Here is a 22089-nt window from a genome sequence, read left to right on the forward strand (position 1 = left end):
TTCTTTATAGATGTTTAAAAAAAAAAATGGAAATGGTGATTGGAAATTACAAGCTTTGTGTTGTGTGTTTTTTTAAGAAAACCAAAATATAAAATAGTTTTTTGCAGGTGCACTGTGCTTTCTTATCCCCTTCCCTTTTTTTCTTTTTGTTAAATAAACTGCTTTTTGTTAAAAAGAAAAAACTGCATGTCGACTGCAGTTATGTTTGAGGAGAAACAAGGTTTAACCCAAGGGAGTGGGGTATGGTCCCCAAAGACTGCCCTTCACCTATGGAAAGGGGACAGTGGCTGAGTCCTAGCAGGGCAGTCTTCTGTCCCTGTTTTTCCCTCTGGGAACTTGGGGACCAAAGCACCCTCCAGGGACGAGTGTTCCCATGGATGCAACCATCACTACAAGGTCTTGGGCTGTGCCTGTGTCTCACAGGAGTGGCCCAGCTTGTCCTGGGCCTGGCTTTGATCTGTTCTGACAGAGCCTGGGGTGGAGTTCTGGCTTGTGCCACTGCTCACTGAGGCACCTGGATGGCAGAGGGCACCAGGAACCACTCAACCTATCTGGCCCAAGGCGGACAGCTGGCAGGTCTGAGGTTATGGTTGAATACTAACATACACAAATCAGGTTTCATAATCAAAATGTAATGGCCTGGGTCCACTGGCCAGGCTGACCACACCAAGCAGGAGCTCACCCTTGACCAGATATGATGGGTACCTACCTACCCCCACTGAAAGGGCCTGGGGGGGAGGATTTGCTCAGGGCATGGCTACCTGGGTCCCTGGTAGATGTCTCAGGCGCCACACCCCTCTTGAGTCCTGTACAGGCTCTGGGATGGGGGCAAGCCCAAGCCCCCAGCCCCTCCTGGCTCACCACAGACTTTCAATGACAGAGCAACACTTGGCAAAAATGTTCTCTGGAGCTTCTTCTGCCGATATCTAGAAAAGGGGGAGCCCAAGGGTCAGATGTAAGCCCTACAGCAGGGACACTGCCCCCCACCCTCAGATCAGCATGGGACACCAGCAGATTTGCAGGCCCACGTGCTAGCTACCCCAAGGCCGAGCAACAAAGCAAGAGAGGAATGAGACGGGGTAGGAAATTCTGTCCCTTGGCCCAGTCCAGGAGGACAAGTGATGCAAGAATGGCCCTCTGTCCATCCCATTCCAGCTAAAGGTGGACCTTGAGGTGCTGAACTTGAGCCTTGGCTGGTGGGGGAAGGTGACATTTCTCAGGCTTCTGACAGGGACAAGGACATACATGGTCAGAGTCCTTGCATCTTCCTTACAGTGAAAAGTACAGGAGCCAGGTGGGTCCTGTAAACTGGGACCCCGGGCATGCAAGGGAATGGCACTGGGGTTTTTCACAATATTTTGGAGCCTATTACACATTTATGTGCCCCACACAGCCTGTGCTCAATGGAGGAAAGATCCAGGGTGGATGTTGGGTAACCAAGGCCAGCCCCAGTGCCACACTGAACTGGTCAAACTGGACTCACTCCTAAGAAGTGTGACTGACCAGTGGGGAGTTAACCTACATTTCGCAGCAGTTTCTTCTGTTGGTAGAAGGTCAAGACAGGCTCGCACAAGGTGTAATAGGTTGCCAGGTGACGGAACATGACCACTTCACAGTCTTCTGCCCTGTGCTCCACCTGGCCCCGGTGCAGCACCCGCTGGACCATGGTCTGCATGGAACAGTCAAACGCGATGACAATGTCGGGAGCCCGACCCACCTAGGCACCAACCAAGGGGACTGGATGAGGAAGGGGCCTTGGGCACCAGTTCTCCCAGAGACCAGGAGTGTGGTAAATATCAGGCCTCCCTAGTCTCTTACTTAATTCAAGTTCTGGGTACTTATTTTTCGGAGAGCTGCGTCAATTACATTCACAGAGCTCCTGAGCCACACAAGGCACATGAGAGACTGGGTCTTGCCATCCTACCTACCCAGATCCACCCTCCCTGGAGGCAGTGAGGACATCTACTCTTGGCTCTCCTGCTAGAATGACCTTAGAGTGTATAGTACAAACAACTATGGCTCTGGTATTCTTTTCCTCCTTTTTTATGCAAGTGGTAAAAACATGATTTACCCATGACTTCACTCAGTAAAGATGACTCCATATCAGCACATATATCATTTCCTGACTGTCTATGAACACTTGCAGTTGTCCTTCAATATCACCAGGGGACTGACTCCAAGACTCCCCACAGGTATCAGAATCTTGGATACCCAAGTCTCTCTTTGCCTAGAATCTACATACATTCTCCTGTAGACTTTGTGTGTGTGTTATACTGGGATTGAACTCAAGGGCACTCTCCCATTGAGCTACGCCTTGCCCCACCCTTTTTATTTTTTGAAACCAGGTCTTGCAAAGTTGCTGAGGCTGGCCTTGAACTTGCATCCTCCTGCCTCAACCTTTTGAGTTACTCGATTATAAGCAGGTGCCAAGTGCCTGGCCACCCCGGCAGAGTTTAAAATCATTTCCAAATGACTTGTAATATCTAATGCAATGTAAATGCTGACCCACTGGGATTATAGGTGTGTGCCACTGCACCCGGCCCAGATACAATTTATTTATTTATTTTTTAATATTTGTGATCAGTGGTTGGTTGACTCCACAGTGGCGGGACCCATGGATGTGGAACTGGCAGATACAAAGAGTTGCCCCTATGTTATAAAGGAGCCAAGTCTTCCTAAATTAGTTGATAATTTAAATGTGATAAGAACAAGTTGATTTTCACATTCATGTACAAGAAGAAACCAGCAGAAATGGCCAGGAGATGCTTGGAAGAGAAAAGAAATAATAGGTGGTGGAAGTAGGGGAGGGGTATTGAACCCTCGAACCCTCCTAGACATTAAAACGTCATAAAGCCTCTCTAACAGCAGCACACAACCAGATAAATGGACCCCTGGAACAAAACAAAGAACAGAAATAGATCCAAGTGAATATAGCAACTTGGCATATGGCTAGGATGATATCCTAAGTCAGTGGAAAAGAGATGGACTTTTAAATAAATGATGTTGGGATAACTGGTTAGCAACTCAGAAGAAGCTGAAATCAGCTCCTTCCCTCACTGTCGGAAATCGCCTCAACAAATAAATGGTAAATGTGAGAAATAAAACCATATGAGAACTAGACAAAAACAACATGGAAAAATCACCTTATAACCTGAGAGCGAAGTAAATTACAGTCAAAATCCAGGAACAATAATGGTAAAGATTGATAAATGTGATGAACATTTGAAAACAACGTGCATTAGCCAGAGTAGGCTTGGCACTTGGGAGGCTGAAGCAGGGGATAACCTGAATCCAAGAGCTGGGCTGGGTGACTAGCCTGGCAACAAGTGAGAAGGAGCGGGACAAGGCGAGATGAGGAGGGAGAGAAGGAGTGAGGAAATACAGCTCGCTTCACAAAAAAATAAATTACACACACACACGTTAAAAGATAACTGACAAATTGAGAAAAAATATCTGCAAGCCATATCACAAAGAACTAGCACCACTGATACACAAAGACCTCCTGAGAGTCAACAGGAAGCTGATGCAGTGGCACATGCCTATAATCTCAGTGGCTCCAGAGGCTGAGGCAGGAGTATCACAAATTCAAAGTCAGCCTCAGCAACTTAGGACCTGTCCCCCCTCCAAAGAAATCTCTAAAAGTGCTGGGGATGTGCCTCAATAGTTAAACACTTTTGAGTCAATCCCTGGCACACACATACACACACACAAAAAAAAAATCAACAAGAAAAATGGCAACAATTATTTGAAGAAAAATAAAATGTACAGAGGGAATTCAAAGAAGTGGCCTTTAAACTTTGGAAAGATACTTAAACTTAGATAAACACCCGATAAATCTGCACTGAAATATCATTTCTCAGTTAAGCAGATTGACAAAAATCCAAGATTCTGGCAGCATCTTTTGTTGGTGTGGCTGTGAGGACACAGGCACTCTGACAAATTGCTGATACCAATGTAAAATGAAGAGCCGCTTGACAGTTTCCAGCAAGAGTCCGTTTCAAAGATAGTAGTGAAATTAGAAAGTGACGTTCAAAATATGGTGGCATGGTTTTGGAGGCAAAAGATGGAAACAATGGAAGGCCACAGGAGACTAACTGAACACATGCTGGCCCAGCCACACAATGGACCACTACAAGTTCATAAGAAGATCTCCTGACACTGACATGCCATCTTGGAGATGAGGAAACACTGGAAGTGGGGAATCGGGGGAAAGGGAAGTATACACAGAACGATGTGGTGGGACACACACACCCCTACTTTATTTCCAAGTGCCACAAGAACCCAAGAGCTGCTGAAAAGGGTGGCCTATGGGAGGAGGAGGGCAGGTCTCTCAGGAGTGTCTTTATGTGGCTCTGTTTTGGAAGCATGAAATGATTTCTCAGTTCAAAAATTAGATTTTAGGAACAGCTCAGCAGTAGAGCTCATACTAGCATGCACACAGAAAACGAATAAGTAAAATAAAATAAATATTTAGCATGCACAAGGCCTTAATTTTGATCCCCAGTTCCATCAATAAGTAAATGATAAAAATCTAAAACTAAAAAAGCAGTCCCTAACTATAAAAAGCCAAACTGAAACAAATGAGCCCAATTGTGTCTCAATTTCATCACACAATTACACACAGAGAAAATCATTTTTTCAAGTGACCTGGTATTTTTATTGTACGTACGTAGGGGGATATATTATAAGGAAAAGTAAAGAAAGCTTCAGTAGTTTTATTCTTAGGGGAAAAAAAATTGGTGGTACCGGGGACTGAATCCAGGGGCACTTTACCACTGACCTATGTATCCCCAGACTTAGCTTTACTTTTTATTTTGAGACAGGTCCCACTAAGTTGCTGAGGCTTGCAATCCTCCTGCCTCAGCCTCCCAAGTTGCTGGGATGACAGGTGTGCACCACTGCGCCAACTTTAGTAGTTAATAATGACATGTTGTTTTGAAGCTATTTTGTATCTCATGAAATAATGCAAACGAGAGTACACTGATAGTATTAGCAACCAGAATTTTTAGTGAAAGGGAAGAGAGAAATAAAAGCACTGTAAATGTTACATGTGAACTGTCAAGATCAGTGTGGACTTATATTTTTCTTTTCAAAAGCACATGTTCTGACCTGAGGAACGGCTCAGTGGCAGAGGACTTGGTTAGCACCAGAAGACCCTGAGTTCAAGAAGACCATGGGTTCATTCCCAGCTCCATAAAACAAAAAGAAAGTACAAGTTTCTTTGCTCTGTCTGCTGTTGGCTGGAAACAACCAGCAGCAACAGGTGCTCTCTGCACTCAAACTGTGCACCACTTAAAAAGGGCCTCCTGAGGAGTGGACTACTGGGGATTGGGCAGGAAGAGTGTCAGGGAGTCCTGCGTGTTTCAGAGTCCTGTGCCAGAAAGCAAAGCAACGTTCAACAGGAAGAGGTCGCCAGTGTCAGTGGGAAGGGGCTCCTCTAGGCCAAACATGTGATCAACCTAGCATCAGAAAGATAACTGCACAAATAAATTATAAATAAATAAATACAGATAGAAAAGAAAGATAACTGCAGCTGACAGACACATTTAATAGGGACAGTTGTCCCTTGGTATCTATGGGGGATTGATTCCAGGAACCCAGCAGATACCAAAATCGAAGAAGCTCAAATCCCTTACATAAAATGGCACAGTATTGCGCAGAGCCTACACGTCCTCCCACAGGTTTTAATCGTCTCCAGCTGACTTAGGACACATACCACGATGTCAACACTGTCAGAGACGCTAGGCTGGTGTTTAGGGAACCCCGACAAGACAGTCTGCATGTTTTCAGCACAGAAGCCACATTTCCCCAGTTCCGGGGACTGAACCCAGGGGCCCAGGCACAGCCACACCCCCCAGCCCTTTCTATTTTTCACGTTGAGACAAAAGCCTCACTGAGTTGCCCAGGCTGCCTAGAGCGTGGTCCTCTACCTCAGTCTCGAGTGCCATCACACCCAGCAAGAGGCGATGTTTAAAATGAATGCCTTCCATCTGCAGCTGCTTGAATCCATGGATGAGGGACCCACAGATAGGAGGGCCAACTGTGCATGAAGAGCCCGGAGTTCACCGTGAGCGAGAAAGCAGGGCGGAGGGCAACAGGACAAGGGGTCCTATGCCGCATGGGGGCAGGGCTTGGACCCGAGTCCTGTCTGCCGTGGCAGGCCTAGTGTCAGGCATCTATCCCGGCTTTCTCCTAGGAGCATGGTTTCAGGATAACCAGAAAGTAGTTGAGGAAGGAAACGTTCTTCATTAGGGAAGAATTCCAATACGGAAATATGGGGAAACTGGCCAGAAGGGAAAACTTAGCATTTAGCAACATTTAATTAAATAAATAATTCAGCTTAGCAACAGATGAGACCAGATGGGCGTTTTGCAACAGTAACTACGTGACCCCTCCTGGGTTTCCAGCGCTGTCTTGAAAAAGTAGCAAGGGGGATCTAATGACACAGACAAGAGAACCTGAGGCTCCCACAGTTCTGGAGGCTGGAAGTCCAAGGTCACAGTGTCTGCAGGGCTGCTTTCTCCCGGGTCCTCTCTGTGACTTCTAGAGGTCGTCTTCTCCCTGTGTTCCCACATGGTCGTCCTTCTGTGTCCTTCTCATAGGGACTGTCCTGGTAATGGATTAGGCCCTCACTAATGAGCCTGTCAAAGACCCTATTTCCAAATACAGAAGACACATTCCGAGGTCTTAGGGCTTAGAATTTTTACTTTTATTTATTTCATTTATTGTTTGTGTATGTGCGCACATGGACATGCTTGGGATGGAACTAGGACCTCATACTTGGTAGATGAGCGCTCTATCACTGAGCCCCACCCCAGCCCCAGGTCTTTCTCTTTTTCGGTGCTAGGAATTGAACCCAGAGGGTCTCTACTACTGAGCTACACCCCCAGCCCTTATTATATTTTTATTTTGAGACTGGGTCTCACTAAGTTACCCACGCTGGCCTTGAACCTGCAGTCCCCCTGCTCAGCCTCACCAAGCCACTGGATGACAGGTGGCCCCCACTCCCTGCTGAGAGACAAAATTCAGCTCCCAACAGACTCCTTCCTAAGAAGGGGCCGTCAGGCATCCAGGAGCCTCCTGACACGTTGCAGAGCAATGCTGTGCTGATCACAGGCTCCTCCACGGCCTGGCCGGCAAGCGCTGAAGAGCTGGACTGCGCGGAGACAGACAGAATGCCCCACCACCGCCGCCAGAACACAGCAGAAAAGGACCTGTGCCAGCCCACATGAGCCTGGTTTGGGTCTGTTCGTTTTTCCATTGCTGTTGTTCTGGATTGGCTTTGGTCTGGCTGCTGGGATGGACCCCAGGGTCACATGCATGCCAACCCACCCACAACGCTGTTCTTCCCCCTTCCTCAGGACCACCACAGGGCCCCAGAGAACACTGAGGGCCTGACACATTTAAGAAAACAACAACCATCTCAGACAATATCCTAATAGATGGGACAAAGTGACTCTGAGTCCCAATTCATAAGAAACATACAGAGAGGCACGTGTTCACAAAACCCAGCTTGCAGGGACGGCTCCGTGGTCAAGCGCATGCCTAGCACCGTGAGGCCATGGGTTCACCAGCACCAACAAACATTACAATCAACACGTGCTTTGCACCAGCAAGACGCACACCATGTGACACTACAGTGAACTGAACACCTGGTTTCTTCACCAAATTGCAACGAAAAAAAAAAAACACCAAGATAAAAGAGAACCTGAGAAGAAAAGCTACGCAGGACCCGCACAGCCAACTGCAGCAGCCTGCGTCACACGACCCCATCACAGCAAGACGCCAACAGAAACAGACTGTTCAACACTCTCAGAAATCTGAACATCGACCATCAGCCTGAAGAGTGGAGAATGAGCTGTGATGGCAGGAGCACTCTGATTTTACAAGTCTCCCCCTTGGAGAAATATATGCTAAGTAAGATATTCGTGGATGGAAAAAAGATACTCAACTTGGATTCAATAAAGCTGTGGCTGACCTTCAGGTACAGGGAAGACGAAGGACACAGTGTGGGGGACAGACCCTGGTGGGCTGGGAGAGGCCCTGAGGAGACACAGCTGCAAGGCTCCCCAGGCTGACCAAGCCACTTTAAGAGGCATTTAAGAGAAGTGTGACATCGGGCAGTACGGAGGCATTAATGTTGATGGTTTCAGAGGGGTTGTGTGACATGGGAGCGGGAAGACACATGCCCCCTGGCAAGAGGGCTGGACACACAGAGAACCATCGGCCACTCTGTGACAGGGGCTCCACCTGGCATGAGGGCTCCTCTCTACGTCCCACTTCTGTGAGTTTCACATTGTCATCACAGACACTCGAAAGGCTTCTTTGCTGGCTTCCCACTCAGGGAGCAGTGGGAACACAGAGGTGACAGATTCTCGCTCTCTGGTGAGGACAGCGACTGTGACCGGGGTATCTCAGGTCTCTCCCAGGGCTTCCACGGGTGGCGTGGGTGGTGCTTCCGAACCTGCTGGCTGCCAGCACTGCTGTCCGACACACAGGCCGCCTCCTTCCTTTGGCACTTTTGTTTTTTAAGGAAGTGGTATCATTACTTGGATCCTTGGAAAATTAACGTCACTGGCCATAGGGGTACCTAAAAACAGTGTCACGCTCAGCCCTCTGTATCTGTTTCTGCCGTTCAACCAAACGACACAATGCGACAACCACTGACAGTGCCCAGACACGGTACTAGGTGTTGGTAAGTTCCCTGCAGATGTTTACAGTCCACAGAAGGGGACTAGGGGTGTATCTCAGGCTAGAGCACTTGCCTAGAAGGCATGGAGCCACGGGTTCCATCCCTGGCACCCCCCAAAATGAAACAAATGTAAGCGCCTACAGAAGAGTGCGCTCAGGCTCTGCACACACTCCGCCCTTTAATAAGGGTCTTGAGCATCTTTCCATTTTTGGCCTCTTCAACGAGTCCTGGAACCAATGTGGATGCCAAGGGGTGGCTGAACTGTCATGTGTTCAACTGTTAGTTCAACCTCCGACCCAAGTAGTACCAGGAAGCACGCTGCCCTGGGGCTGGGCATCCCGACTTCACAGGACAGGTGTGGCCCCTGACCTTCAGATGCCCGTGCGCAGACGCAGAGACACCGCGCAGCCGCGCAGGGTGCTGCACAACAGTGAGCTCTGTGGTCCTGGTCAGCAGATGAGGAACGGCAGGGAAGGGCGTCTGGGAGAGCTGAGTTTGGTGGGCGCAGGTGGTAGCCCCCCTTAAGAGAGGACATGGAGAGTGAGTAACCCATGCTGGGCACGTCGGAGTGAATTTCTTCTGGTTAGTTTTACATGTCAACTTGGATCTTACCAAAGGACCTGTATGGACCCAGATCAGGTGGCCTGTGGCATGGAGAGATCCTTTCAATAGTGTTTACAAATGAGTAAGCTGGAAAGAGAAACCCGTGGCAGGCTGGCGGTCTCTAGGCGTTTCTGGGATTTGTGAAATTCCACTTAAACCCCTTCAAAGAAATCCTGGCACTTTGATGGAATCAAAGGTCACCGGAGGCTGGGTCAGCTGTCCCCATGGGTGGGTGGGGCCATGCCCTTTGTTCACACCTCCATGGCAGTGGTTATGTTGGGCTCACTGTGATGAAGTGACAGGCTATTAATGGCTCCCTTTCTTTCCTGGACCCAAGAGCTCACGGAGGGCAAAGGCCCAGCTGATTAATTTCTTGGTCTGCCTCAGCCCCCACCCAGCACCAAGTCTAAAGCAGGTGTCCTGTGACAATGCCAGCTACATGTATCCCACAAGTGTGCAGAGCCTCAGGACAGAAGCTGCGACACCCAAGCCTCGAGCCCCGTGGTCCACCGTGGGCCATCCGGACTGCACAGCCTTACCCATTTTGTTTTTTTGGGAATCCAGGCCCAACACTTAAAAATGGGGGAGCTTCCACACCAGCTTCTCTGGAAAATTGACTGACTTGGCAACTCGGGGGCCTGCACGTCCCCATGGCAACAGCAGTGTGAACGCTTTCTGAGCTTCTGCAGAGCCCAGCGCTATTCTCAACACTCTGTGTGGATGCATTCATCTTCTGGAACGTTCCACGTGCTCACACCATTATTATTCTGACTTTTCACAAGGGATCCAGGGCTTGTCCAGGGTCACACAGTTTAGGTGCTGGAGGCAGGGTGGAAGCCCAGGCAGTCCCAGTCCCAAGGACCCAGTTTAACCCTCCCCAAATGCAAAGCCCACCAGGAGGAGTACAGACCCTACTCCTTCTTTATGGACTGTCTGGGAGCTAAACCCACCACACCTCATGAGGCAGTTTACCCCCCAAGTGCCAGGGGCAGGGCAGCAAGATACTGCAGTGACTGCCTCTCTTCACTCAAAGAGCTCACCAGTTCCTCACTCAGGTTCATCCCCTCCAATCTGTATCCAGTACAGCCTCACCTGAGGTGGGAAGGGACAGTCTTACCCATACACACACACACACACCGTGGGGGGGACACTCACGATGCGCTCAAACTCCTTGGCCTGCTTCAGCTCCCGGGGAAAGCCATCAATGAGGAAGCCCCGGCTCTCTGGGTGGGACAACATATTCTTGCTGATCATGTCTAGGATGAGGCCCTGGGAAGAAAGTGGGAGAAGTCAGTGCTTGGGCCCCAGTCTCTACAATGGTCGTTCCTTAGTTGGGACTTTAGGTGAGGATGGGGAACACAATGTTCCACACTGCCCTGGGTTTTCTTTTCTTACTTTCCTCCTCCACCAACGCCCCCAGCCCTGTGCTGGAAATGGAACCCAGGGCCTTGCATATGCTAGGCAAGTGCTCTGCCACTGAGCCACACCCCCAGAACTAAATTGCTAGGGTTTTCTTCGTTTTGCTTTTGCTTTTTTGAGAGAGGGTCTTATACCCTGAATTCCAAGTCAGCTCTGATCCCTGGGGAAACAGTTTTCACTCTTTCCTTTTTACTTTTTGCTGTAATAGGACTTGACACAGGGCCTCGCACACGCCAGGCAGGTGCTGTACCACTGAGCCACACCCCCAGCCCAGAGGAACGGGGTCTGAGAACTGGGCACGTCAACCATGTGCTGAGTGAGTGTCTGCCAGGGGTAGGCTGCCATTTAATCTTTACTGTGATGCTATAAGGTAGGTGCCAGGATTACCTTTCTTTTACAGTTTATGACACACTTTCAGAAGAGGCCAGTGACACGGGGTTACAAAGAGAATAAACATTGTGGTCCTTTAGTACACAAAGGGAATTGGTTCCAGGGCCTCCACAGACACCAAAACCCAAGAATGCCCCAGCCCCTTGTGCAAAATGGTATAGCATTTGCACAGAGCTCAAGCACAGCCTACTGTAGACCTGAGGTCATGTCTAGACACACCAGGTGAAGACTGAGAGAACAGCTGGTAAGACAGTGTTGTTTAGAGAACGCTGACACGAAAAAAAGGCCTACTTATCTTCAGCAACTTCTTCCTGAATATTTTTGATCCACAGTTGTTGGAAACTATAGATGTGGAGTCTGCTGTCACAGCTGATTTTATTAAATGATTCTTAGGTACCAGGCACACTTCCCAGCACTTTATAGGAATGATCTCTTCCCTACTCACCACGACATTTTTGGGGGTGCTGCTGGGGAGCGAGCCCAGGGTCTTGTACATGCTCAGCACTCTCTACCACTGAGCTGTACCCCAGGCCTTGACACAGTTGTTGATGTAGTCTCCCCATTTCCCAGATAGGAGGCTCAGCATAGCAAACCAGTGGCCCAGGCAGGAGCCACAGCCTTCCCAGAGTTTGCCCTGATGTCCACCCCCACCTCCTCTTCCCATGAGCTCTCACCGAGGGTACCAGAAGTCCCTGCAGCATCATGTCACGGATCTGTCGGCCCCGATGGGTGCTTTTCTGGGCCTCCTGCCACAGCAGCTGACCCAGCCCCACATGGCAGAAGCCATACTTAGTGGCCATGTTCTTGCACTGTGTCTCTTTGCCACAGCCTGGGCCACCCACCACAAAGATGATCAAGGAAGACTTGAGGATGTCTGTGGTGCCCAGGAGGAGGAGGAGCAACATGGTGAGTGCCTGCAGGGACCAGCTGGCACCGATGGGCTTGTGTCCTCAAGCTAGTGTGTGCCTTTGGATGACACAGATCTCGGGGCATAGCCTCTTTTGGCATAGGGGAGCCTTGGGGGCACATGTCTGTTCCCAGTGGTTCGTCTAGGAGTGCTGTGCAGCCATGCAGGAGTGAGGATCTGGGCCTACACAGGCAAGGCCCTGGGTGCACGGCATCTTGGGGAAGCGTTCCGTTTTTACAATTGAGGAAACTGAGGCTCAGAGAGGGGCAGGAATTCACCTATGCCTTCAGACTCGTGCCATGCTATGTGCCTAGTGTCCTTGTATTTGTTCCTGAACTTGCCAAATTCATTTCTCCTTGCTGTTCCCTCCACCAGGAAAATCTCTGCCTATCTCAATTTCCTCTGGTCATAGCGTAATCATCAGGTCTTCCCTGATGCCTGTCTAAAGAGACTTCTCTGTCTTAGAAACCCAGTCATGTCTTTCCCTGTCATGTACTTGGTTTTGTGTCCCTAGCCAGCCTCTGTACTCCAGGAGGGCAAGGGCCGTTTGTCTCACCCATCCCTATGTTCCCACCAATTGTCATGGTTCCTGGCATCTAGTAGTGGATGGGGAATAAATGAATGTCCAGTCAGTGGTTTATGGTTCATTTTTGTGTCTTGCTTCCCTACCCCTTTGCTTAGCCAACTCCTATGCATCCCTCAGTGCCCAGTTGAAATTACCCCTTTTCCCTCTGCCATCAGAGCCTCACAGTGCTTCCCCTGTTGCCTCCTTGGGTGTAGATTCCATTTTTCTGAGTCTGTCTCTTCTGCTACATTGTAATCTCCAAGGAGACAAATAACTGGTTTAACCTTGAGGGCCCAGAACTCAGAAGGCACACTATTTCCGAAATGGCTCAGTGAGTGAATGACTGGGAAGATGTGCAGCTTTGTTACTGCCGTGACTGGGAGGGGTGTACACACGGGATGGCGGGGAACCTGCACCTCTCTTCTGCCCTCTAGTCTCCTTCCCCCCCGCCCCCGCCCCAGTAACCCAGCTACCCCCGCGATATTACCCTTCTCCTGGGGCCTCAACGGCCTGGCCATCTGGGGCAGCTTGGACTTGTACAAACCCATCCTGCCAGCATCCCTTGGGGTTGTCGCACCCCATCCCCACCCACTCGCTGACCCCTCTGGGCTCTGCTCTACGTCACAAGGCCCTCCCTGCCCCCGATTACTTTGCCGGATGCTGGAGATTCCCCTTACACACCGGGGCAGGGGGAGGAAATGAGCCCTCAACAGTCCCAAGCAGAGCCTGGCTGCTGCCTGACCGACCAGGCGAGCCTTGGTTGCTATGGTGACGCGGCCTCCTGGCCCCCATTTCCGGAGCGCGGCGGCGCATGCGCGAAGCACCCGGGACCCGCGAGACGTTTCCTCCCAGCTTACCCAGGGTGCCCCGCGGCCCCTGGCTGTGACATTACGGAGGAAGGCGTTTCCACACGTCGTGGTTAAATTATCCGCGTCGTACACAAGCATGTCTGCCACCGAAAGCGGCTTATTTGTCTCACAGTGGGCCTGGGTGTGTTGAGTCTGAGATGGGATGGGGAGGGGAAAACACAAACGATAGTTTTGACTACCCACAACCCTGGAGGATGGTGCCGTCGGTCAGCAGCGGACTTCCGCTTCCGGCCGGGCTGCGGCGCGTGCGCAAAATGACGTGGGGAGGGTTACTTCCGGGTGTTTTTTTCCCAGGGCCCGCGGGGCGTAGTGCTTGCAGTCTTCGCTGTCCTCTCTCGGAATCGGAAGCCTGATACCTAGAGTGCGGCTTGCTCGAGACTAAGGGACGCGGGCCCCGCGCCAGACGAACAGAATCCACATCGGACTGGACCCGACCCACTGACCATGGCGGCCCTGGTGAGTACGAATGAAGCAGGGTTCGGGGGTCCCGGCTGCGGCCTGGCTAGCGGCCCCTCACTCACCATCCTGCCTCCTCTCCGCAGGGTCCCGGCGCTCCGAATGTCACCGAGTATGTTGTTCGAGTTCCCAAGTAAGTCCCTGGCCCTGCCCACCCCGAAAAAAAAAAAAATCGAAACCTTAGCGAGCTTCCAATCAGCTACTTTGTTCTGTTTGAAACTGGTTAAATCTTTGTACATACTGTCCCCTCTGCCACTAGTGTCCTTCCATACCAACTGTGATTCCATCCTGTAAAATTCAGTTCCAGCATTTTCCTTCTCCAGGAAGCATTCCCTGCCTGTGCTCCCTCCTCACTAGGCCAAGTTCTCAGTTATCCCCCACATCTTGGGTTCCCCCAAATCTTTGTTATTCCTCATCTTTTTGAGATTGGGAGGAGATGGATCCAGCTTCCATGACAAAGTGGGGATCCTTGGAGTCTTTCATATGTTCTCAGCACTGTGCAGCACAAAGAGCTGAACCAGGTGGGTTTGCTGAATGACTAATTGAATTAGCACTGCCTTTTTTGCCCCCTCCAGGAACACAACCAAAAAATATAACATAATGGCTTTCAATGCAGCTGATAAAGTCAATTTTGCTACATGGAATCAGGTAAGTCTCTGGTTCTGGGAAGTGGTGGAAGATTAGAGAATCTGACCTTAGACTCAAGGATGGTTATGGTTGTTTAGCTGTAATGGTAACTAAGGTGCCAGAGGCAATGGTACACACCTATAATTCCAGCTACTGCCAAGTCCAAGCCTGGAGAATCATAAGTGTAAGGCCAGCCTGGGAGGCCTTAGTAGGTGTCTCCATTATCAGATCAACTGATCTGATATCTCAGTGCTTGTGTTCCAGTAACCCTTCTTTTACTAAGAACTCAAAAGCACAAGATTAGTGATGCTGGAAAGTTGGATATGTCAAAGGCATAAAGTGCCTCTTTTAAATGAAAAGAGGAAAGTACAAGGTATTTTGAGAGAGTCTTACAACTTTCATTGTAATATATTATTATCATCGTACTGTTTAATAAGTAGTTGTTGTTGTTGTAAGTGCCAAATTCCCTTTACCCAGATTCATCAAGTGCTAGCTAGCATCCTGAGCTCTTTTTGCTAAGAGGGAAGTTGGCTTTGAGCACCTGGAGTACAGTGTAGTGAGAGTTAGGGGTGTTCCTCACAGGAGCACGGCCCAAGCCAAGGTGGGCCCCTGAGAGACTTTTCTTCCTTCTCCTCCAGGCCCGGCTAGAGAGGGACTTGAGTAACAAGAAGATTTACCAGGAGGAGGAGATGCCTGAGTCGGGTGCAGGCAGTGAGTTCAACCGCAAGCTTCGGGAAGAGGCTCGTCGGAAAAAGTACGGCATCATCCTCAAGGAGTTCCGGCCTGAGGACCAGCCCTGGCTCCTACGTGTCAATGGAAAATCAGGCAGAAAGTACGTGGCAGCCGGGGAAGTGTGCCAACCTAGGGACCACCCCCCCACACACTGTGCACTTGTTGGGTGCCTCCTCTGAACCTCAGTTCCCCAGCTGTGTGAGATAACCGTGCCTGCACTTCCTCCCTTATTTTGTTTTTGAACATGTTGTACTTATGCCTGCTTCTGTGGCAGCCCTGAGGGCCATCAGTGGCACTTGTCTCTTGTGATGACCTTTTGGAAAGGGCATTCTGGGGCAGAGCAGGAAGGGTGTTGCAGGTTGGCGCAGGCATTCCAGGTAGAACTGGGTTGTGCAGGGTTCTGGGTGCCCAGGGGAGCCTTGAATAGTTATAGGCTGGGAAAGGACTCAGAGCAAGATTGCCTGGATTTGGGATAACAGCAAGTAAGGGTGGAGGCCATGGGCAGTTGTTTGGGCTCAAGGAGATGGTGGCCTGGGTTGAGTGTCCACTTCAGATCTGCTCCAGTCTGGCTTCTTGAGTTCCTGGTCATAGCCCATGCGACAGAGCCATAAGTGATTGTTGCATAAGCCCAATATTGAACTTGCTTTACTAAGAGGGAGCGCTGTCCCTGCCCTCCAGCTGGGAAAATCGAAGCTGGGTTCATCTGGGCTTGCCCAGGGCTTGCCATGGGCTTTCCCCAGGTGCTACAGAGGAGGCACACAGGGAGGCACGTGCAGGCCGCAGGCAGGTCCTGTGCACCTGTTTCATGGGCCAGGCCATGACCTGACTGTGGCTCCCTGCAGGTTCAAGGGCATAAAGAAGGGAGGAGTGACGGAGAACACATCCTACTACATCTTCACCCAGTGTCCTGACGGAGCCTTCGAGGCCTTTCCTGTGCACAACTGGTACAATTTCACACCACTGGCTCGACACCGCACGCTCACTGCTGAGGAGGCTGAGGAGGAGTGGGAGAGGTGAGCTGGCAGGGGCCGGGAGGTGCTTCCCTAGCAGCAGGCCAAGCTGTGCTGGAGTCTGGGCACTCGACGGACCAAGGCAGTGCCCACCCGCCCACATAGAGCTCTCAGGGAGATATGGACCCTTGAGAGCTGGTGAACCTGGTGCAGGAGGTGGCAGAGCAGCGTGGGGCCAGCTGGCAGCTGCGGGGTTAGCTGCCTTGGTGGGTCTCTTTCACGTGCCACTGCAAGGGGACCTTTACAAGGGGGCTCAAAAGGGGCCTCCTGATGCAGCCATGGCATTTCTGGCCTTGGAAATGGGGACAGCACAGGTACAGTTGTGGGGCCAAGGACATGGCAAAACAAGCTGGAGCACAGTGATTGTGGGGAGAGCTGGGAACATGGGCCTTGCAGTCCTAGCTGAAGATCTGACATTCCTGGGTCACTGCAGCCTTGGGGCATCCATTTGGTGCAGGAAGGCGCTGTGGGCATGTCTGCAAAACTCTTGTCTGCGTGTGTCACAGAGTGGCAGGAATGGCCCAAGGAATCACAGCCCTCAAAGGGCTGAAAGACATCCTCCCTTCCTGGCCCCACCTTTGTTTAGTCATTTCCTTGAGTTGAAATTTTCACATTGGGCCAAGATTAGCTTAGCTCCAGTCCCCTTCTCCCCTGGGTTAGCCTCTGGCCTGGGATCCTCTGCCCGCTACTGTCTGTGCCTTGCTCTGCTTCTTGACCCCCTGAGGCTTTACTGTGGCCCTGGGCAGGCACCCCCTGTGGTGCTCTCTGCTTTCCTCTCTGTTTGTGATATTGTCTTTAGAATCTGCTTTCACAGCTTCCAGGAGAAAAGTTTGTTGTTTTAATGAGTCAAAGCAGGAGGGATGTGCCATCTCTGGATCACAAGTTCAATCTGCTTAGCCAACAAGCATTGTTGTGCTTCCCTAGCAGCAGGCCAAGCTGTGCTGGCACGTGCAGGCCACAGGCAGGTCCTGTGCACCTGTTTCATGGGCCAGGCCATGACCTGACTGTGGCTCCCTGCATGTTCAAGGGCATTTTTTAAATTGTAAATTGTTATATATGACAGCAGAATGCATTACGATTCATATTACACATATGGAGCACAATTTTTCATATCTCTGGTTGTATATAAAGTATATTCACACCATTCGTGTCTCCATACATGTACTGAGGGTAATGACGTCCGTCTCATTCCACCATCTTTTTTACCCTCTTGCCCCCTCCCTTCCCCTCCCTCCCCTTTGCCCTATCTAGCGTTCCTTTAATCTTCCCATGCTCCCCCTCCCAACCCCAGCCTCCTATGAATCAGCCTCCTTATATCAGAGAAAACATTTGGCATTTGGTTTTCTGGGATTGGCTAACTTCACTAAGCATTATATTCTCCAACTCCATTCATTTACCTGTAAATGCCATGATTTTATTTTCTTTTATTGCTGAGTAATATTCCATTGTGTATATATGCCACATTTTCTTTATCCATTCATCTACTGACAGCCATCTAGTTTGTTTATATAGTTTCTTGAGGGCCTTGAGGGCCTCAGGCCAAGGGACTGGGGACACCTATTTTTACTCAGCTTTTTTTTTTTTAATTATTATGTTTAAAATTTGTTCTATTTAGACACATGTGACAGTAGAGTGTTACTCATCTTTTTCTGATGTGCAGACAGGCACATTAGAAGCAGAAGTCAGGACATTTGGTCAGCACACTCATCAGTCTTATTTATTTATTTATTTTTCCGGGGCAGGGGCGGGGATCAGGGGATAGAACTCAGGGATACTCGATCACTGAGCCACATCCCCAGCCCTATTTTGTATTTTATTTAGAGACAGGGTCTCACTGAGTTGCTTAGTGCCTCACTTTTGCTGAGGCTGGCTTTGAACTCGCGATCCTCCTGCCTCAGCCTCCTAAGCCACTGACATTATAGGTGTGTGCCACTGCACCTGGCCTGTTTTGTTTTGTTTTTAAGGACAGTCACACTGTTTAACAATGGTCACCACCAGTCATCTACAGAATTTTACCATCTTCCCAAACTGAACCCCATCCAACACTAACTCCCCAGTGCCTGGTACCAGCCATGATGTTCTCAGTCTCTGGATCTGAGGGTCCCAGGGCCCCTCTGAGTGGAGTCCCACAGCGTGCAGTGTGTATCCTTGCGTATTTGGCTTTTTTCCTTTTTTTTTTTTCCCAATGCTAGGGACAGAACCCAGGGCCTTGTACATGCTAGGCACGTACGCTGCCACTGCGCCACACCCAGCCCAGGGTGTCTTCCATGTTCCCCGAGCATGTTGTCCTTGGATTCATCTGACCTCTACCAGGGCTATTCTCCTTTTTTTTTTTGGTACTGGGAATTGAACCCAGGGGCACTTAACCACTGAGCTACATTCCCCACCCCCTCTCTTTTTTAATAATTATGAAAACCTGAAGATTGTGGTTTAAAACATAAAATGTCTCGTCACCATTTCTCAGTGTGCACTTATGTAGTGTTAAAGGCATTCACCGTGTTGGGACAGGTTTCGTTCCTTCCTACAGTGCCTGTGAATTTTGCACTCACTGTTGGATGTAGCCCCTGAGCCCTTCACTAAGTGAAGGGCCGTCATTGGTTGCCATGATCCATGGAATGGTGTTCCAGTGGAAATGTCACTATGCCTGTCATTAAGAGAAAGAGAAAGGTACCTGTAAAGGATAAGAGGAGTGTGACATGAATACGAGATGGCCAGTCTGTGGCCTGGGAATGGCCCTGTGCCCCAGGGGGCAGAGACTCTAGCACCATCCAGACCTTGAGGCCCTCAGGTGGACGGAGGTGGGCAGCCAGTTCCCTCATGGGATTCCAGTGTGTCTTGTGGCCCTGGCTGAGCCCCTTGCTAAGGCAGCGTCTGTGGTTCCTGTCACCCCCTGGGTCCTGCACACGGAGGTGCAGATGCCGAGCCCCTGGTCACCCTGCCTTGCCTTCACTTGGCCCACAGGAGGAATAAGGTGCTGAACCACTTCAGCATCATGCAGCAGCGGCGGCTGAAGGACCAGGACCAGGACGAGGACGAGGAGGGGAAGGAGAAGCGGGGCCGCAGGAAGGCCAGCGAGCTGCGCATCCACGACCTGGAGGATGACCTGGAGATGTCCTCTGATGACAGCGACGCCAGCGGCGAGGAGGGTAAGTGTCGCTCGTGCTGACTGTAGATGGAGAGGGGGCTGATGGGCTGATGTCACCAAGAGAGGCTTGTCGTCATTGTTGTCCTGGAAATGACTGGAAGGCAGGAGCTGGAGAGCCGAGGCACAGCCTCCACTGGGGCTGAATGACTGGCGTCGCTCACCTGGCTCTGGGTGATTTGGGGCAGTGGTGTGTGAGCCTGGGTCTGCGGGCGGCTCTGGCCTGGGCTGCTTGCTGTAAGCGCTGCTCGCAGATCTGCCCTCGCCTTCTGGAATAACTGGCCAGGCCGGGGGGGCCAGTCATCCACTCCCAGGACGTCAGAACATGGTAGAACCTGAAGGACGCAGTGGTCCATGGCCTGAGTCCCCTCTGCTCTCCCCCAGGCAGCAGAGCCCCCAAGGCCAAGAAGAAGAAGCCACTGACCAAGGCGGGCAGGAAGAAGAAGAAGAAGAAGGGCTCAGATGATGAGGCCTTTGAGGACAGTGATGACGGTGACTTTGAGGGCCAGGAGGTAGACTACATGTCCGATGGCTCCAGGTGAGGCAGGCGGGAGGCGGGAGGCGGGGGTGAGACCCTGGCTGGCCTCCAGAGGCGCCTGCTCACCCTCTGCCCGCCTCTGTCTTACAGCAGCTCCCAGGACGAGGCAGAGGGCAAACCGAAGGTGCCGCAGCAGGAGGACGGGCCCAAAGGTAGGCGGGGGCCAGGTGCTGGGGGCAGTCAGCAGGCAGGGTCCCTCCCGCTCTGCTCACCCCGTCCCCTCGCCAGGTGTCGATGAGCACAGTGAGAGCAGCGAGGAGAGCGAGGAGGAGAAGCCTCCTGAGGAGGACAAGGAGGAGGAGGAGGAGAAGAAGGCCCCCACCCCGCAGGAGAAGAGGCGCAGGAAAGGTGGGCTCCCCTTGTCGGCCTCACGCAGGCCCTGGTGCCCTGCCCCCCACCCCTCCCCCTGAGCCTCCTGCCCTGGTGGAAGTGAGGATGGGCAGGGGGTCTTGCTGTGCTCCTGACTCTGCAAAGCTGGCTCCTGCAGACAGCACTGATGAGTCAGACAGCTCGGAGGAGAGTGACATTGACAGTGAGGCCTCCTCAGCCCTGTTCATGGCGGTAAGTAGCAGTCTGGGGCCTGGGCCAGGCAAGTGTCTGTTTGCAGGCTCACACCCCCCACCCTAACCTCTGCAGAAAAAGAAGACACCCCCCAAGAGGGAGCGGAAGCCGTCGGGAGGCAGTTCACGGGGCAGCAGCCGCCCTGGCACACCCAGTGCAGAGGGGACCAGCACCTCCTCCACCCTGCGGGCAGCTGCCAACAAACTGGAGCAAGGTGAGCTATCGGCCCCATATGTGTGCTCCTGAGTCCCTGGGCTAGGGTCCACCCTCCACCCCAAGACTCATCCTGACCCTGCTCCCACAGGGAAGAGAGTCAGCGAGGCACCAGCCGCCAAGCGGTTACGGCTGGACGCCGCGCCCCAGAGCCTGTCCGGAAAGTCGACCCCGCAGCCGCCCTCTGGAAAGTCCACGCCCTGCAGCGGGTAAGTTGGTTAGGACGCAGGGGCTGGGCAGGGGCCACTGCAGGATCTCGCTGACCCTGACCCTCTGTTCCTCAGTGATGTGCAGGTGACCGAGGACGCCGTGCGCCGCTACCTGACGCGGAAGCCCATGACCACTAAAGACCTACTGAAAAAGTTTCAGACCAAGAAGACGGGGCTGAGCAGTGAGCAGACGGTGAACGTGCTGGCCCAGATCCTGAAGCGGCTCAACCCCGAGCGCAAGATGGTCAATGACAAGATGCACTTCTCCCTCAAGGACTGAGATCTACCCCTGCCCAATAAAACTGTCTGTTCCAGACCTGCCCACGTCTGCTGCCTGGTTGTTCTCGAGTCCTGCGCCCCTGTATTAGCGACCACAGAAGTGCCTGGGCAGTATCCTTCCCCAGTCACTCTGTGGTGCCGCCTCCTGTTGCCTTATAGGCACCTGGAAGACAGGGCTCTCCTGGCAGCTCAGCACGTGCACTGGGACAGCCCAGTCATAGCGGCTGTGGCTTCGACTGCCTTCAGGGCCTCTGCCTTCAGCCAGGCTCCTGGCCCAAGACCTAGCAAGCGCTCGGTTCCAGTGACTCCACTGTCAGTTGCCCACACTAGTATTTTTGTTTTTCACATCAACTGCTGTGTTTGGGTAGTGTCTTGTCCCTGATGTTTTTGATCCCCTCTTGAATTCTTAGGTTTTTATTTTAAGCATCCCTACCTTACAGCTTGTTTGACGAGTCTAGAATCTGCAGTTGTGAGCATCTGCAGTGTCCTCTGCCTTCCCTTGTGGATAGGATATTTCTCAGGTTGTGATTTGGAGTGGGGTCCTCGCAGGAGTCCTGGCAGGCCTACTTTTTAGGCAGGTCATTCAAGATGGTTTTACCTTTGCTTTCAAAAGTTATTAGGAGTGCGCCCCTGCCTGTTTTGTGTGTGGTTCTCAGCTCAGAGTTCTGTTTGTTTTTTGGTACTGTGGACTGAACCCAGGGGCGCTTAACACTGAGCCACATCCCCAGGCCTTTTTAACTTTTATTTTGAGACAAGGTCTCTCTAAGTTGCTCAGGGCCTAAGTTGCTGAGGCTGGCTTTGAATTCAAGATCCCCCCCTGCCTCAGCCTCCCGAGCTTCTGGGATTACAGGTGTGTGCCACCCTGCGCAGCTCCCCT

General features: G+C 51.4%; 2 protein-coding genes across 5 annotated transcripts; one reads left to right on the forward strand and one right to left on the reverse strand.

The window, feature by feature from the left end:
* Nucleotides 1-5: 5 nt before the first annotated feature.
* On the reverse strand, nt 6-13341 carry LOC124092421 (adenylate kinase isoenzyme 1-like). Of its 2 annotated transcripts, none has more exons than XM_046443979.2 (4): nt 11779-13341; nt 10451-10564; nt 1523-1669; nt 6-926 (listed from the first exon to the last, which is right to left on the reverse strand). In XM_046443979.2, exons 1-4 carry the CDS (start codon nt 12007-12009, stop codon nt 858-860), a joined length of 561 nt encoding a protein of 186 aa, XP_046299935.1. In that variant the 5' UTR covers nt 12010-13341; the 3' UTR covers nt 6-857. The 2 variants fall into 2 exon arrangements, with proteins under 2 accessions (XP_046299935.1, XP_046299933.1); XM_046443977.2 differs by having other exon boundaries at nt 1523-1717.
* Nucleotides 13342-13479: 138 nt separating this feature from the next.
* Gtf2f1 (general transcription factor IIF subunit 1) lies at nt 13480-21253 on the forward strand. 3 transcript variants are annotated; one of them, XM_058579179.1, is made up of 13 exons: nt 13480-13901; nt 13988-14034; nt 14453-14549; nt 15167-15360; nt 16103-16273; nt 19232-19416; nt 19797-19950; nt 20041-20102; nt 20179-20298; nt 20438-20511; nt 20587-20725; nt 20816-20933; nt 21009-21253. In XM_058579179.1, exons 1-13 carry the CDS (start codon nt 13890-13892, stop codon nt 21211-21213), a joined length of 1578 nt encoding a protein of 525 aa, XP_058435162.1. In that variant the 5' UTR covers nt 13480-13889; the 3' UTR covers nt 21214-21253. The 3 variants fall into 3 exon arrangements, with proteins under 3 accessions (XP_058435162.1, XP_046299911.1, XP_046299913.1); XM_046443955.2 differs by having other exon boundaries at nt 13483-13901; nt 14477-14549; XM_046443957.2 differs by lacking the exon at nt 14453-14549 and adding an exon at nt 14327-14422 and having other exon boundaries at nt 13486-13901.
* The last annotated feature ends 836 nt before the right edge of the window (nt 21254-22089 follow it).

The sequence above is a fragment of the Marmota monax genome, unplaced genomic scaffold (assembly GCF_021218885.2).
Source record: "Marmota monax isolate L192 unplaced genomic scaffold, Marmota_monax_Labrador192_F-V1.1 WCK01_AAM20220418_F8-fsc00102, whole genome shotgun sequence".
Lineage (NCBI taxonomy): Eukaryota > Metazoa > Chordata > Mammalia > Rodentia > Sciuridae > Marmota > Marmota monax.

What these genes read in the sequence shown, in the direction of transcription:
- LOC124092421 (XM_046443977.2), bottom strand. Translation starts at nt 12,009, where the DNA reads ATGTTGCTCCTCCTCCTCCTGGGCACCACAGACATCCTCAAGTCTTCC. An exon ending in AGGGACTTCTGGTACCCTCG is followed by an intron (nt 10,565 to 11,778) that starts GTGAGAGCTCAT and finishes CTTTCTTCCCAG; the next exon opens with GGCCTCATCCTAGACATGAT. An exon ending in CCAAGGAGTTTGAGCGCATC is followed by an intron (nt 1,718 to 10,450) that starts GTGAGTGTCCCC and finishes GTTGGTGCCTAG; the next exon opens with GTGGGTCGGGCTCCCGACAT.
- Gtf2f1 (XM_058579179.1), top strand. An exon ending in TACATGTCCGATGGCTCCAG is followed by an intron (nt 19,951 to 20,040) that starts GTGAGGCAGGCG and finishes TCTGTCTTACAG; the next exon opens with CAGCTCCCAGGACGAGGCAG. An exon ending in GCAGGAGGACGGGCCCAAAG is followed by an intron (nt 20,103 to 20,178) that starts GTAGGCGGGGGC and finishes TCCCCTCGCCAG; the next exon opens with GTGTCGATGAGCACAGTGAG.